The 16,118-nt window shown below is 49.0% G+C and overlaps 1 protein-coding gene across 6 annotated transcripts in view; it reads left to right on the forward strand.

Moving 5' to 3' along the window:
* Positions 1 to 16,118, forward strand: part of LOC111847916 (nucleosome-remodeling factor subunit BPTF) — a 39,477-nt gene that overhangs the window by 14,955 nt on the left and 8,404 nt on the right. For 4 of the 6 annotated variants that reach the window (XM_023819548.2, XM_023819523.2, XM_023819531.2 and 1 more), the window contains 21 exons: positions 691 to 873; positions 1,046 to 1,221; positions 1,444 to 1,799; positions 2,016 to 2,147; positions 2,678 to 2,807; positions 2,917 to 3,052; positions 3,163 to 3,519; positions 4,143 to 6,468; positions 6,847 to 6,971; positions 7,381 to 7,509; positions 7,781 to 7,931; positions 8,070 to 8,109; positions 8,786 to 9,032; positions 9,315 to 9,482; positions 12,715 to 12,872; positions 13,066 to 13,195; positions 13,990 to 14,216; positions 14,364 to 14,396; positions 14,513 to 14,750; positions 14,880 to 15,517; positions 15,725 to 15,807. In XM_023819548.2, the coding sequence (XP_023675316.2) occupies positions 691 to 873; positions 1,046 to 1,221; positions 1,444 to 1,799; positions 2,016 to 2,147; positions 2,678 to 2,807; positions 2,917 to 3,052; positions 3,163 to 3,519; positions 4,143 to 6,468; positions 6,847 to 6,971; positions 7,381 to 7,509; positions 7,781 to 7,931; positions 8,070 to 8,109; positions 8,786 to 9,032; positions 9,315 to 9,482; positions 12,715 to 12,872; positions 13,066 to 13,195; positions 13,990 to 14,216; positions 14,364 to 14,396; positions 14,513 to 14,750; positions 14,880 to 15,517; positions 15,725 to 15,807 (6,163 nt within the window). The remainder of the gene's footprint in view (positions 1 to 690; positions 874 to 1,045; positions 1,222 to 1,443; positions 1,800 to 2,015; positions 2,148 to 2,677; positions 2,808 to 2,916; positions 3,053 to 3,162; positions 3,520 to 4,142; positions 6,469 to 6,846; positions 6,972 to 7,380; positions 7,510 to 7,780; positions 7,932 to 8,069; positions 8,110 to 8,785; positions 9,033 to 9,314; positions 9,483 to 12,714; positions 12,873 to 13,065; positions 13,196 to 13,989; positions 14,217 to 14,363; positions 14,397 to 14,512; positions 14,751 to 14,879; positions 15,518 to 15,724; positions 15,808 to 16,118) is intronic. The other 2 variants (XM_023819540.2, XM_072712172.1) reach the window with 2 other exon arrangements.

Raw genomic sequence — 16,118 nt, forward strand, 5'->3', positions numbered from 1 at the left:
ACTTAAAGAATACAGCTCAGTCAGCTAATGGTTTCCAAGCTTTTTTTTTCTTTTTTTTTGCTTTAAATATGTTGAACTGCCTCTGGTCTTTTGTTGTGTGGCTGACAAATCAGTGGGGTATTGTTTTGTTCCATTGGGCTGTCTCCTCCCACCACTGTCCAAAGGCCCGGGTATTGTTGGCTGTCTGCTTGCTTGGCTTGCTGATGTGCATGTTCATTTCTCAGCTACAGATCTGTCATACCTTCTGTGCAGTCTGCTGATTGCACACGATATTGTATATATATCCGTGTGTGTGTGTGTGTGTGTGTGAGAGAGAGAGAGAGAGAGAGAGAGAGAGAGCGCTTTTTTGTTGTGCATGTATGCATATGTGACAACTGTGAATACTGGCTGGATGCTGATCTCACACCTGTGCACTAGAGGGAGCTGTTGTCAATCTAACTGCACTTTCATTCAGCTTTTCCAAAGGAGCTTCATGAGAATTCTTCTGCTCAGTGTAAATTTCATGCCTTTTGCCCCAGTTCCCCATCGTGTCATTATTCTAATATTCTATTTGTATATGATGTATATGATTCTATTCTTGTGTATCTCAAGATAATGCCAGCCCCAAAACAATATAGTATCATTTGTGCAGTGTTTCTTCTGAAGCAGGCTGACGAAGAGCCTCTCTCATGTCGTTTGATTCATCCTCAGATCAGAATTCGGAGCCTGGGTCCCACAGCGAAGAAGGGGTCCCAACGCTAAGCCAGCCCCTGCAGGCTGGAGAGGAGAGCAGCGGCAGTCAGACGTCTGTCTCTGAGGCCTCCAAGGTCCCTGAGGAGCCAGACGTATCAGACAAATCTTCCCAGTTGTCTGTCACCAGCCAGGATGATATGGGTTAGTCATAATGGGTCAAGTTATCAAGAGTACAAACCACATGGTAACTGTGATACAAAAAGCTGCTCGTTGGATTGACCTGATTTAGTAAATCTGACTTGAATCAGTAAAAGCCGCCGTTTGCACCTGTCAGTTGTCAGAAGAATCTTACTGGTGGTTTGCCATTTAACAGGTGAGGGGAAAGAGAAGGCCAGCGGTGATGGAGTGGGCGTGGCCCGGGGGGCGTCCGCTGCCACACGCATGGTGACACGCCTACGCAACCCTGACAGCAAGCTGAGCCAGCTCAAGAGCCAGCAGGTGGCTGCCGCCGTGCACGAGGCCAACAAAGGATTCAGGGAGGGCAAGGAGGTGAGCCGGGGCCGCCAGTCTGGGCAGCTCCCACTCACTGTTACGAATGCGCAGTCTGCCAACCGTGCTGTTGAGGAGCTAGCTCGCTTTTCCGTTAATGGAAGACGGCCTTTCTCGTTTTGACCTTTGCAGTTACGTGCCGCTAATCTGGTTGTCATAAAGTTATGTCATCGTAAGAGCGATGTTCTGCAGCCAGTGTGACAGTACTGGTCCTCCACCCAGGTCCTGGTGGTGAACACCCAGGGAGACATTTCCCGTCTGAGCACCAAGAAGGAGGTGGTGATGAAGGGAAACCTCAACAATTACTTCAAACTGGGCCAGGAGGGCAAATATCGCGTCTACCTCAACCAGTACAGCACCAACACCCTGGCACTCAACAAGCACCAGCACAGGGAGGACCACGACAAGCGTCGGCACCTCTCCCACAAGTTCTGCATGACCCCTGCAGGGGAATTCAAGTGGAACGGTTCTGTTCACGGCTCCAAGGTGCTGACCGTCTCCACGCTGAGGCTGACCATCATCCAGTTGGAAAATAACATTCCTGCCCCATTCCTGCACCCCAACTGGGCCTCTCACAGGTAAGAATTTGTCTCTGCTTGGACCCAGAAGTCTGGGCTGTTGGCTTGTGTGCAGTGGTCATGTGATAAGCATTGCCCCTTTCACACAAAGTCTGTGGTGCACCATAAATGAAATGCTAGGGTATTACAATGATAATGGCTGCTTTACTATATGGTCACAATCTGGTGGTGTTCTGTGTGCACAGTGAACTTGGTCAAATGTCGTATTGATTGCAGGTCAAACTGGATCAAAGCTGTACAGATGTGCAGCAAGGCGCGGGAGTTCGCCCTGGCTCTGGCCATCCTGGAGTGCGCCATCAAACCTGTCGCTATGCTGCCCGTGTGGAAGGATGCGCTGGGGCACACGAGGCAAGTGAGGTCACGGGTGACGCCGAAGGGCCCCGTTTCTCGCGTCCCTGTCTCCATGTTTTGAAATGCGATCGCATCTAAAGACAAATGCAGTGCTAACAACCACTCTCTTTAGCACGCCGTACGGAGGATGTTTACAGAGTCAGGTTTACAGGGAGCTGATCTGCAGTGGATCAAATGCAATATTGTGTGTAAGAAAATATTTATGCGGGACCACTACCTGCTCTGCTGTTCCTGGAGCCAACCACAGGTCTTGCCACTTAAAGAGCAGTGTGTGCTTTATATATGGGGAGTGGGGGGCTTCCTGCTCCGGGCTGGATTGGGCAGGGGACTGCACGGGAGCCCTCGGCACTCCAGGGTGCATGGGCAGGCTGGGGTTTGTGATCTGTGGCTCTGCTCCAAAGAAAACCAGGGAGTTACCATGCCTCTTTGATCTGTTAGCCTTTTCAGCTGTGGCTTTCTAAAGGGGCTTGGCGGCACCCTCCTAATCGCCCCCCCCTCCGATTTTTCCCCCCCTTCTACCCGTTCAGATTACATCGAATGACCTCTATTGAGCGAGAGGAAAAGGAAAAGGTGAAAAAGAGGGAACGAAAGCTGGAGGAGGAAGAAACCATGCAGCAGGCCACCTGGGTGAAGTACCCCATTCCCATTAAACACCAGGTCAGTCTGGCCCGGATTCCTCCACTGTGGTCACTTCTGATAGCTACATTACCTGCTGCTGGTTCAAGCAGAGAGATGATCTGTTATCTGTTTTTCCTTTCGTACAAAGGTGTGGAAGCAAAAGGGAGAGGAGTACAGAGTGACTGGTTATGGTGGATGGAGTTGGGTCAGTAAAACCTATGTACAGCGCTTTGTCCCAAGACTGCCCGGAAACACCAACGTCAACTATCGGAAAGACCTCGAGGGTTAGATACGTCTTGTTTTTCTGCTGTTTGTTTTTGTTGCCTGTGTTCTTCAGATACCATTTGAAACTTTAATGTCAAGCTTATTTGTTTTTGCGTATGTTATTTGCCAGCCGCCAGAAGCGCAAAGAGAGGCATGTCATTGGACGTGGACAAAAAGAAAAGCCCGGAAAAAAAAAGTGTGACCACTGAAGCACAAGCGGAACGGGGTACTGTAGAGTCTTTAAAGCAAGAGAAAAGCCAGGACCTTGTGGCAGATTTGTCTTTTACAGACAGTTCACCTACTATAAAAGAAGTACAGCAGGAAGAGAAGATGGACGGTACAGTGGAGGATAAAATGGCGATGATAACTGACATCGAGACGCAGAAAAAGATAAATGGCAAACCAGTTGGGATGGAAAAGGAAGAGAATCCTGAAGAAATGGTTATGGAAGCCAGCCTGCCAGTCTCAGACCACAATAATGATAAAGGTACACATTTCAGTTAAATTAAGTCATCGCTTCATGTTCGTGAGACTTGGGGCCGGAAGATCCCTGTGAATGTGAGAATTTGCGAATAATACTTGGGCCCATTATTAAAAATGCAAAATTAACGGCACTGAAAATTGTTAAAGTTACTGAGAGAAACACGAGATTCCACGGTCATAAAGGCAGCTGATGTGTGAGGCTGGTTGCCAAGACAAAGATGCCCAGCCTGTCCAAGCCAAGATCTGCAGATCCCAAAGTTCTTCTTTTTCTTCTTACCAAAAATAACTTTTAATATTAAAAAGATATAGTCTGTACTTACACTGACAAATAATAACACTAACATTTCTATATTAGGCTATATGGTTTTATGTGGTCCAAATCATTTTCAGTATTGTTTACGTAGCTTTGTTTGGCTCACGTGTCTGCGAGTTTCTGAGATTATTTTTTTCTTTCCCGGCAAGGTCCAAAAATATTCCCATTTAATTGTTCTCGGCCAACTCGCGAATAACAACCCGCAAATGTTAAATTGGCGAATCTGGAGGGCTGACTGTATTGCTGTCTAGCCGTGCGTTTCTAAAAGGCCTTTTGTGCATTGATTCTCATTCATGGTGTGTTTTCTTTAATAGGGAAAATGGAGAGTCCTGAACCTGGGAACCTTGAAGATGAGATGAAAGAGGAAAGTAAGCAAGGTGAAGAAGGGAAGAAGGACACACAGGCAGAACCCTTACAGCGGCCCTTCAATTATGACGTTGTGAACGTTAGTGAGGGTTTCCTGCAGCGCATAGCATATAAGAAGAAGGTTAAGGCCTCCAAACTGGATGGGTTGCTGGAGCGGAGGGTTAAGCAATTTGCCTTGGAGGAGAAGCAAAGGGTAGAGAGGCTGAAACAGCCATCCCTTACCAAATCAGCTGGGAAGGGTCTAACTCCGCATTCGGTGCTAAAGCTGAAAGTTGAGGACAAACCTGCTATAGCCACAACGGTACTTACTCCGTCTCCCATACAGAGCAAAGGGCCTGACAAAACGGAGGTTTCCACCACCAAAGTGGGTTCTGCTCCCTTGGACAACACACCCAAAGACCCAGAAGGTACCGGAACTCAAAGTTCTGTAACGGCCAGTCAGGAAAACCAAACACACAGTCAGAAGGAAGTTGAAAAACCCTCAACGGTTCTGCCGACAGAGGCCATTTTGAAACAGGATGGCGATCAACATTCCACAGTTGATGCTGTAACACACGGACCTTATCTTGGGCTAGAGCAGCCCGTTAACCGGGTTCAGGGATCGGGGGTGGCTGGTAACCTGGATGTAACATTGGACTCAACTTGCAAGGACCAGGCTACAGGTATACAGGGCACACATGAGGCTCATGTAGTCAAGGAGCACACTGTGATAGAAGTTGAGGGCACCAATGCAGTCTCCTCTAGTCAGGAGGCAAGTGAGCAGCAAAACACTGGGAACAAAGTCACATCATCCGATTTATCGGAACCTCTATCTGACAGTAGTTCTCCGACCCAGTCTAAGGAAAGTGAATCACAGGAGAAACCCTCAGTCACACTAGACTCAAATAAATTTAATTCTAATTCTGCAGAAGATGACACAGAATTCATAGAGCAGCTTTGTCACGCTGAATTATTCAAAAAGGAAGAGGAAAAGGGAAAAAGTCCCCAAGACAATATTTCAGAAATAAAATTAAATGAAGACTCTAGAAAGGAGGGTCATGAATCAAAAGAGCAGATGGACATGGATGGTATAGCCGCTAACAGAAAAGATGCCAAGATTCCTGAAGAAAAGAAAAATAACATCTCACCTGCCCATGTCAATGGGAAGGACACAGCAGAGAGTAAGCTTATGCTGGACCCCCAAGATAGCGCTGATCTGGGTTTGGCCAACAATGTCGAGGCAAAGGTAAACAATCTGGCAAAGGTGAGTGCTGAAGGGGACATCAAAGTTCTGCCCTTGAAGGATGCCTTGAGGCCTCTCCTGAATGGTGACTTTGCCACTGATGGCTCAGAGGTGAAAGATAACAGCACGTCTTTAACTTCCTTGCCATCCAGCCCGTCTCCTGTGGTTGACGGAGAGAAGGTCACTGTGGCAGAGCCCAACTACCTTCCACCTCAAAAGGTACCTAGGCTAGACAACAACATTGAGACTGTTGACTCCACAGTAACGTCACCACCTTCCATTTTAGGCTCTGCCCCTTCTGGAGACCCACAAAGGACAGATGAGCACAATAGTGCGGAGGCAGAGCCCATGGAAGCTGAGCCTACTGTGCCCAAGAAAATAATCCCTTCCCCAGTCCTGTCTGCAGAGGAGTCCAGCCTTAGCAGTGACTTTGCAGAGGATGGAGCCTCCTCTGAAGCCAAGCCAGACACCAGCAAGACCATAATCACGCAGGTGACCACCACCACCACTACCACTGTGTCCACCGAGTCTAAAACGGTACAGATCGCAGAGGTCTCCAGTACACACAATGGCAAACCCACTGCAGTGTCAATGGCGGAAAGCTCGGCAGTTTCCACCCTCACCACCATGACCAAAACCACAGTGACCAAAGTCAGCTCTCCTACACGAGCCAGTCCGGCTGACATGGTGTCTGTGATGGAGGAGAGCAAGACCAGGGTCACCACTACTGTGACAGACTCCTCCTCTGGTCCTGCTGGGTCCTCCGTCAGCACCATGACCGTTAGCACAGAGTACTCTACCAGGGACAGAGTTAAGCTGCTTAAGTTCTCCCGCACTAAGAAGACACGTTCGGGCACGGCTCTCCCTTCATACCGCAAGTTTGTTACCAAAAGCAGCAGAAAAAGCATTTTTGTTCTCCCTAATGATGACCTGAGGAAGCTGGCGAGGCGAGGGGGAATCCGGGAAGTGCCCGTCTTCAGTTACAGTGCCAAGCCTGCCTTGGATATCTGGCCCTATCCTTCTCCCCGCCCTACCTTTGGCATTACGTGGAGGTAGGAAGGCTTCATTATTTCACCTCTGTTTACTTAATGTTTTTTGCTCAAGCCGCTTGTCATTACACTTTATTTTTTACTCTCGTTCCGTTTTGTTGTTGCCTAGAATAAATGTCTCTCAAGATCTATGGTGTGAATTTGTTGAGGTACCGATTTCAAACTGACAGTGTTTTTCAATTACCGCTTACCCTGGAAGGGGAACGTCTTCAGTCTCTTTTTGTTTTTAAATATTCATCCAACCCTTTGCATAACTCCAGATGAATGAGGCGCTCAAACTAATCCGGCACACACACACGACTGCAGTGGCAGTGCTTTAGAAAAATTCAGTCCTTATTCTGGAAAGCTGAGCACACTGACAGAGATTGGTGGTGCCCCTAGGTACCGACTGCAGACGGTGAAGTCCCTGGCCGGGGTCAGTCTGATGCTTCGATTGCTGTGGGCTTGTCTGAGGTGGGATGACATGGCGGTGAAGCCATCATCTGCAGGTGGTACCACCCGCACAGGTGAGCGTCTGCTAATGCTTTTTCTCATTCTGCCAAAGAAAAACCTCTTTAATTTTTAACAGGTAGTGGTGATTTCAGGTATAGAGAGTACTAATTCAGACCCGTTGAGTACTCTGTGACTGACTTTATACTCAACCAGTTGGTTGAAACAAAATCTTTGTCTGGATTTGTACTCTCTGGAACCTGAAATCGCTACCTCTGATGTTTAATGCAATTAAAACACTTTTTTCCTGCACTTGAAGGAATATGTGTTTAAAAGTCTGGAGATGTAATTTGTATTTCTGAACACTAACCTATTCATTTGTGACCTGTTTATTAGAGGACGATGATTGTCTGTCTGATCATTCAGCGTTTTGTCATTTTGTTTCTTTGCTGTTACATGAAAGCCTGCCCATATGTGTCTCCATAGAAACTTCAGACACTGAGATCACCACGACGGAAATCATCAAGCGCCGAGATGTAGGACCATATGGCATCCGGTCAGAGTACTGTATCAGGAAGATCATCTGCCCAATCGGCGTTCCCGAAACCCCTAAAGGTAGCGCTCTCACCTTCCTGCTCTGAGTTTGTTCCTGTGATGAGCATCTCTGCCAGCTTTTCTCAGGGGCCATTCAAGGTTGTGGCATTATTAATCTTCCTCTAAAGGATTTTGGCAAATGCTAACTCATGGAAACATGAAATCAAAGATCATTTGAATGCCTTAAATCATTCTCAGCGATCTGTGTCTCCTCTTTGTCTTCTGATATGTCACCAAATGTATAGAGACTCATGGTAGGACACTTGGAGCATCTGGCTTATCTTTTATACAGAAACACCGACACCGCAGAGAAAAGGCCTGAGGTCAAGCGCCCTGAGGCCTAAGAAGCCAGAGACTGCAAAGCAGACGGGGCCCGTGGTGATTGAGACCTGGGTCCCTGAGGAAGAGCTGGATCTTTGGGAGATCAGAGCCTTTTCTGAAAGGTGATGCATTCTTTTGGATCAGAGAGCTCTGTGAAGCTAGCTGGAGCTCTATACCCAGCTTGTAAAATAATGGCAGTTACTGGAGTTGTGTATTGCCAAAAACCCTCTGCGCTAATGATTCTTCCCTTGCATTCACAGGGTCGAGAAGGAAAAAGTCCAGGCTGCAGAGCAGGCAAAGGTTAGTTAGCAAAAGAGTGTAGTGGATAAAATGGAGGATCTCCACAAACCCCTAGGTTTGGCTGCCCAGTAGGTGGGAAGACAAGGCTGTCTCCACCACACAGTTAAAATATTATGAAATTGTGAGGAGATGTGGTTTCTTTTTGTGCTGGTTTTTAATGTCAATTTGGGCTTTTTTGCTGTGGCTGCATCAACATTTTCATTTTGAGCAGTTTCATGTTTCACTGAACAAGTCTGCTTTTACCCTCTGGTGGCTATCATCGGGTTTTTGATACAGATGACACGTCTCGCACAAGAATAGTAGTGGAATTATGAGTGCTGTCTGTACCAGCCTGAATTCAATATATTCTACAATATATTCTATTTCTATTCTTGCTCAAAAATCATTGTTGTACTACCTGGGCATTATTTTTAGAATTGTTTTGATCTTTCTAGCAATTATGATTCGCTAATTTTTTTTTGTGAGTCTACCTTTTTACTGACCAAAATCTGGTATACACTGGCACACAGAAACCCTGGTACCATGACAAGCAGTAGCCCAGAAAAAAAAATCTTTAGCCCTTACTTTGTAAAATGAGGAAAAACTCATTTTAACTCCTGCTGTGGAATTTTGCATTATTTTGCATTATATAGTTTTATGTGACCAAAGGGTTAAATTTCTGAACCATGCATCATAGAAACGTCTGGAGCAGCAGAAGCTGGGAACCAGTGTAACCATCGCATCCACCCCAACCAGCAGTCCCAGCACTCCTGCCAGCGCCCCTCAGAAAGTGTTGGGGGGCACCTTCACGAGCCAGATCACACCTAGCGGAACTAAAGTGGTGCTGGCTACCAAGATGGGTTCTCCTGCAGTGACATTCCAGCAGAACAAAAACTTCCAGCAAACATTTGCTTCCTGGGTCAAACAGGGTCAGAGCAACCCAGGTAGGTGACCACTGAAAAAAGTGATGTAAGCACTTGGTTTGAAATTTGTCATTGCTTCCCATTTTGATTAGAATGGTATATTGCATGAAAAGCGCAAATGTAGCAATTCCTTCTGAAGTTTATTGACAGAAGCACGAATCTAGAGCCACGTTGTTTGCTTATTTGCTAAGCTACCTGCTGCTTGGCCTTATGAACTTGCATAATGGGCAGCAAGGTGCATATTTCTCTGGCTTTGGAATATGTCATTTACACAGCTGCTTTTTAAACCACATGTTTTCACAGTCTCCACTAGCCCCGTGGCCTCGGTGGCTACCAGTGTGACCACGTCCGGGCAGACCTTCCAGCTCACGGCGAGCCCAGTGACAGTGGCTGGCAAAGTCATCACCGCTAAGCTGCCGCTGCCCGCCAACAGCAAGATCGTCACTGTCAACGTGCCAGCCACACAAGGAGGTATGTGACGTTGGGGGGGGGCTAAGGATCTCCATCGAACACCCTTCCTGAAACTTCAAACATGTCTCTGTGAATTTGCTACACTAGTAGTAAGTTTTGCAGTAGTAAAACCTGGCCCAAACAAAACAGGATACCATGCTCAATCAAGAACCGCTCGATGTGGATCAGCAGCAAGGCTGGCAGGCAAATGGTGTAAGGAAGGAAGTATGGTTGTAATGTACATTCTTACAGTGGTGGCAGATTCAAAACTTTGTAGACAGACCGGTATTTTATCCTCATAGCTTACTTCGCTTTGGTGTAACATACGTTTATAGGAATATGTGAATGGTAAGGCTCTGCGTTATTATTTCCAAAACAAAGACATATTTTTTTAATTGCCATGAAAAAAATCCCAAGTATTTGTCAGTATAAATTTGAATCTCTTAAGGGGTCCAACGAAGTGCTCCGATCATTTCACTCTTTCCATCTTTCCAAACCTCGACAGTTGGCCCTTGGCGGCGTGCGAGGACACTTCACGATATTGGCTGTAGCTGTGTGGGGAAAAAGGTTAACCCCAAAACGCTGATTGTAAAGCGGCGTTATCGCTCATCTATCTTCTAACCACTTACCCAATAACAGAGTCACGAGCAGATCTCGGGCCAATCCCAGCGTGTGTCGCAAGGCACTGCTGCATGCCAGTCTGTCACAGAGCAGGTACACACACATCCACGCTCTATGAGCAATTTATTACAAACCGCGTGAGGAAACCAGGGTACCTAATGGAACCCTGTGAAACATGGGAACAACAGAGGACATGTGTGGGATTTCAACCCCCAGCTTTGGAGGTGTGAGCAAGCAGCACAACTTGCTAAGTCTCTCCGCCTCCCTCCTGTGCGTTATCGTGTTGTTCCTTTAAATAAAGAAAAGAACCTTAACATATTATACGTATTCCTCTCCAAAACGTTAGGCCAGGAGTTCTTCATGTATAACTAGTGCGTTTTTGGTTTTGGCCTCGAGTAAATGGTTACGATAATTGCTTAAATTGCTTGGAAGAGGATGTTTTAAGCTGTATTTTTCTGATGCCTAGTCGTGGGGGAGAGTACTTCAAAAACATTGAAGTGTTTATTCCAATACAGTGATGATACATTTAGCGTGACTAAGGTCTGCCGATTGTGAAGTCATTAGTGCCCCAATTGCTTTTGGCTGTTCCCGTAGTCTGTCACCCCTGTTTGTCCGCCTTCATCTTTCAAAATCCAGGCTCAGTTAAGAAACAGCAGGAAGTGTGAGCACTGTAACTCACTCGGGTTATAATGTCTTGGATCCTTCAAACCACCGTCATGGCCTCTCTGTGGCTTCCTATAAGCGCGGTTTCTCACTGTCATGATCCGTTGTCCGGAATGGCAGCATCCGTTCGCCTGAGAAATCTTGGCTCTTTCTGCTGGGCTCCTTGTTGATACCTTGGTCCCTGTGGGGAGACCCCCGCCCCTCACCCAGACCCCCGCCCCTCACCCGCACTGCTGGCAGATGGTTCATACAAAATGCAGACTGTTAATGATTAATAATCATTGACTATGATGTTTGCAGCTTGTCCTTTAGTGTAACGGCCTCAGAAAACACGGGGCTACTTAATTCAATTCCATAAACCATGACAGGGAAGATATATTAACATTTACAGGGAAGGTTGAGTTACTCCACAAACAGTCATGGCTCTCGTTCAGTGACGATGTTTCGCTAGAAAGACTGTATCAACACCATATATTTTTCCAGTATGACTCTTAAACGTTGTTTGTTTTGGAAATGGTGAGGGAAGTGAATATAAAAAACAAGTTAATCTTAGACAGGTACCATGCTATACGGTTTTTTTTTTTGCACGCCCATAATTCCATGATTTACTGTGATCACCGTTGGCCGCCGAGGGAAGAATAAAAGCCTGTCTGTGGCCTGGATGGTAGGGCTGGCCGATATCATATCGATATTATATCTCGCAATGATCACCAGGGCTTCAGATGACGGGCGAAGCATTTGTCCGGTCGGCCATTTAACGGTACTACACAGATGTCTGTTTATGCCCACAATTTGCTAAGCAGATTAGTAGTATGCCTAAAATATTTGTGCGTTTGGAGTGGTGCTGTAACGGGGAGGCATGGACTGATGACGAGTGATGACTCTCGGTTCTGCATTACCACGTATGGCCGTCGTGTGCGAGTATGGCGGCGCTGAGGGGGGAGGACCAGTCCTGCCAATGTTGTGGAGAGACACACCGGCCGTACTCCTGACATCATGGTGATGACATCAGGTCATCTCTGTTAGTGATTTGGGGGACCCTGACGGCACAGCGCTACTTCAGTGACATCCTGCATCTGCATGACTTACCCCTCCTGAGACGACACCCTGGTAGAGTCTTTCAACAAGACAATGCCCATTCCCACACAGCAGGTGTGTCTGCGGACTGACTGCATCATGCTGAGGTCCTCCTCTCGCCAGCCAGGTCCCCCGATCTTTCCCTAATCGAACATGTGTGGGATCAGCTTGGATGTCAACTTATGTACTCCCTTCCACACTTTATCACCGCATGTATCCAGGCCTGGGGGGGGGGGGGGCATACTGCCAACTCTGCTGTCCATTTGATCCGATATTATAATCATTGCGACCTTTCACCACATACACCTCAGATTCATAATTTAAAATCACATAAAACCAAACTGTAAAAAACTCCAGCGGTACGCAGACACATACTAACCTGCTTACCAAATTGTGGACATAAACGTCCGTATAGCACCAAGAAGCTGGCGTCCGGCCAAATGCTTCGGCCGTCACCTGAAGCCCTGTTGATTACTGCGCATGCGTGATGTAATATCGATATGGTATCACCCAGCCCAGCTAGATGGGGATTTTCATTACCGTCCCGGTGACGAATTTTTGAAGAGTCCAGCCAGAAATGCAATAGTGGGGCAGAATCCTGTTTTATAACATGCTGTGGTAAGAAGAAACGTGCGCTTATGAGGGTCCTGGCTCAGCGGGAATCCCTGTATTTACCCTGCCGGTAATTAAGTAATGGTTTAAAGTTAGGGAATCATGTTAGAGCCGTGGTAACCCTAAAGTAGCTAGCATCCTGCAAAAAGAAATTAACCGGGAAGAAAATAAATCAAAGTGAATTCTGGCTATAAAGCAATCTCTGTTATTGGCTAAACCAGTGCCTCCTTTATACATGGTCTTAATGTGTGTCTTTTGCCTTTTTTCCTTCTCCCCATAGGTGTTGTACAGGTCCAGCAAAAGGTTCTGGGTATCATTCCATCCAGCGCTGCAGCAGGGAACCAACAAACCTTCACTTCGCTCCAGCCCCGGACTACTACCATCAACATCCGCCCCAACACATCAGCCTCGGTTGGTGGTTCTCCCTCTCCACAGCAGGTATGTTCCAGTCATGTCCGCCAGATGGGTTCCTGAGTGCCTACAAGTCTCCCTTTAAGAGGCGAAAATAAACTCTAAGCAGCACTGGATTCTCCAGGGTAAACCAGTAATTTCTCAAACGATGTTGGGGAAAGAGTTTTTTTGTGTACGTGTTTTGGTAAGCGTGTCCTTACGCGCTGCCTCGCCGGGTTAGGTGATCACCGCGGGAACTCCACTCCGGCCCGGGATGACAGTGGTCCGCGCGCCCCTGCAGCAGGCCGGCACCCTGGGCAAGACCATCCTCAGGACACCACTGGTGGTGCAGCAAGGTATCATCCAAGCCAGTAGGTGCCACTGAGTTCCTCCTTCCCCAGCGTGCAGCTGTAGAACCTTAGGCATGTGGTCCAGTGAAGGCTGCAGAAATCTGGACTTAAACTGATTGATCTTTCTGTGAAATAGACTGTTTTCATACCCATTTATATATTTTTCACCTTGATGGAAAGTGTGTCAGTTGAGTGGGATTCTCTTGGCTTTTTATGAATACAGTAAAATCCTGTTATATTGGACTCGCTTATAACGGAATATCATCTATAACGGACGAGGTCCGCTGGTCCCGGCTGTGTGCCTTGAAGAACATGCAGAAAAAGCATCGGATATAGCAGACTCGCATATAACGGAATTTCGTTTATAAAGGACAGACAATTTGGTCCCCAGGGCCGCTTTTAGCTGTAGTTTTGTTCGGCTATAACAGACCTACAGGCTCCGCCTACAAGGCGCGTGGCGTGCCGGTGATATCCAGCGCAGATACGTACGTAGTCAGGATTATTAATAGTCACGCATCTGGTCAGGTAAAGTTGGATTACTACATGTACACTATAATAATCTATACCACTAGTGTGTCTGCTGGGGTGTGGCATGAGTAAATGGTGTCCTGTAGTTGTGTTCTGGCCATACAGCAACTCTGGATATAACGAACTTGGGAAATAACGGACTGTTTTGCCAGGTCCCTTGAAGTCCGTTATAGCTGGATTTAACTGTGTATGCTGAGTGTGTTGGAACATGCTCCTGATTCATCATAATTGTGTAGCGACGCGCTCTCCCCGTCTTCCCCGCCAACATCGTTCGTGCCTCACTGCAGGCCAGACGCAGCAGGTGGTGACGCAGATCATCCGCGGTCAGCCTGCGTCGACGGCCATCACTAGCCCCAGCGCCGTGCAGACAAGCGCCGGCCAACGCCTCATAAGCACCACCAGCCCTGCTCCCACCACCCCCTCCACCCCGCAGACGCCTCCAGGCCCCCGACCGCAGCAGGGCCAGGTCAAGCTCACCCTGGCCCAGCTCACGCAGCTCACACAGGGGGCGCAGGTGAGATGCGACTCGGGATATTCAGTTCAGTTCTGTTTGCCGGAGCCTTGAATCATCGTGTGTATGACGTAATGTGTGTCGTTTCTCTGTACTTCATGCAATGTGTTAAGGTTTAACACACCTTTATGATATTTTCCTGTGTTCCAGAAGCCGCAAGGACCAGCTGTGGAGAGGCAGCAGGTCAGCACCTCCGTGTGTCCTGGGGAACTGGTCACATGCTCACTTGGCTCCTTGGATTCCTTGCGGTCCATGGTTAAACCCCCGTGTCTGTGTGTGTGTGTGTGTGTGTGTGTTAGGGAGGCACCCAGGGCCTCACCGTGGTCATCCAGGGCCAGGGACAGACCACCGGCCAGCTGCAGGTCATCCCCCAGGGTGTGACGGTCATCCCAGGCCCCGGGCAGCAGCTCATGCAGGCCGCCCTACCCAACGGGCAGCTACAGCGCTTCCTCTTCACCCCCCTGCCCCCGCCAGTGTCCTCGGGCAACGCCACGGTCACTGCCGTCACGGCCACCAGCACCACGCCATCCGTGCTGGGTGAGCATCCCGTGGTGGCCCCACCCTGATCTGACTGCCTGTGATCAGTCGCGAAAATGAAGAAACGCCTAATTTCAGCGATAGGTAACGCGATACCCATTTATGTGCTGGTCTCTCCTCCGTTTGCAGCAGGACCAGCGGAGCAGAGAGCCATACAGGCCCAGCTCCCCATGACAGCGCAGCCCCAGATCCAGGCCCAGGCTCCAGCCTCTACTCAGCCCCAGTTGCAGGCCCCACTGCAGCCGGCCCTGCAAGCTGCCGCCCCCATCCAGGCCAGCCCCGTGGCCCCGGGAATCCCCACCCCCACTATATCGCAAGTCCACCTCTCCCCGCAGACTCAGGCCCCCACTCCAGTGGCGGTCAAGCCGCTGCCTGCCACTAGTCAGGCATCCGTGGTGGTGGCAGCCTCAGCACCTGCCCGCGCCCAACTGCAGCTCCACCAGCCCCAGCTGATCGCCGTGCCCCAGCTGCAGCCGCAGGTGCTCTCCCAGATCCAGTCGCACGTGGCGGCCCAGATCCAGGCCCAGCCGGGCAGCATGCCGCAGCAGATCAAGCTGCAGCTGCCCATCCAGATCCAGCAGGGGGGGCAGGTGCAGGCGCACCAGATCCAGAACGTGGTCACCATCCAGACAGCCAGCGTGCAGGAGCAGCTGCAGAGGATCCAGCAGCTCCGGGAGCAGCAGCAGCAGAAGAAAAAGCAGCAGCAGGATGCCAAGCGTGAGCAGAACCTGCAGACCATCAGCCAGAGTGACATCATCCAGAAACAGGTGGGCTCCCGGCTGCTCGTCGCCATGGTGAGCCCTCTCAGGCAAACATAATATTACATCACCTCTTCTGCTCCCTCACGCGGTCTGAAGGTTTCTGCCAAGGTTTGTTGTCATAGCTGGTGGTGTCAGAGGTTAGGACAGAGGACGCCTCAGTTTTTGTTTACCTCCGTATGTGTGGCAGACGCTGGATACCCTTCTGTCCCTCAGGTGGTGATGAAGCAGAATGCTGTCATTGAGCACCTGAAGCAGAAGAAGACGCTGTCCCCAGCTGAGCGTGAGGAGAACCAGAGGTACGCCCCCTCCCTCTCTCCTGTGACCATGCCTGCTGTTGACCCTGGTGTCTGGAACTGCTGTTTGCCTGCTCCGTCAGTGTCACACTTTCCCCCCGTCGTGAGTCACCGTTTCCATCTCCGGCCAACTCCTGGAGAGGGGATGCACGCCACAAGCCAGACCTGTGGCACAGAAAGTCGATGAACTGTGGAAGTTGCCACCCCGTGCCCCTCACTGCACTCCCCCCCCCCCCCCCTGATCCCACCCCATCTCCCATCCACCATGGTCACTTCTAACCACGTGTTCGGTCTGGGAACCAAAGCTCACCCTG

The sequence above is a fragment of the Paramormyrops kingsleyae genome, chromosome 5 (assembly GCF_048594095.1).
Source record: "Paramormyrops kingsleyae isolate MSU_618 chromosome 5, PKINGS_0.4, whole genome shotgun sequence".
Lineage (NCBI taxonomy): Eukaryota > Metazoa > Chordata > Actinopteri > Osteoglossiformes > Mormyridae > Paramormyrops > Paramormyrops kingsleyae.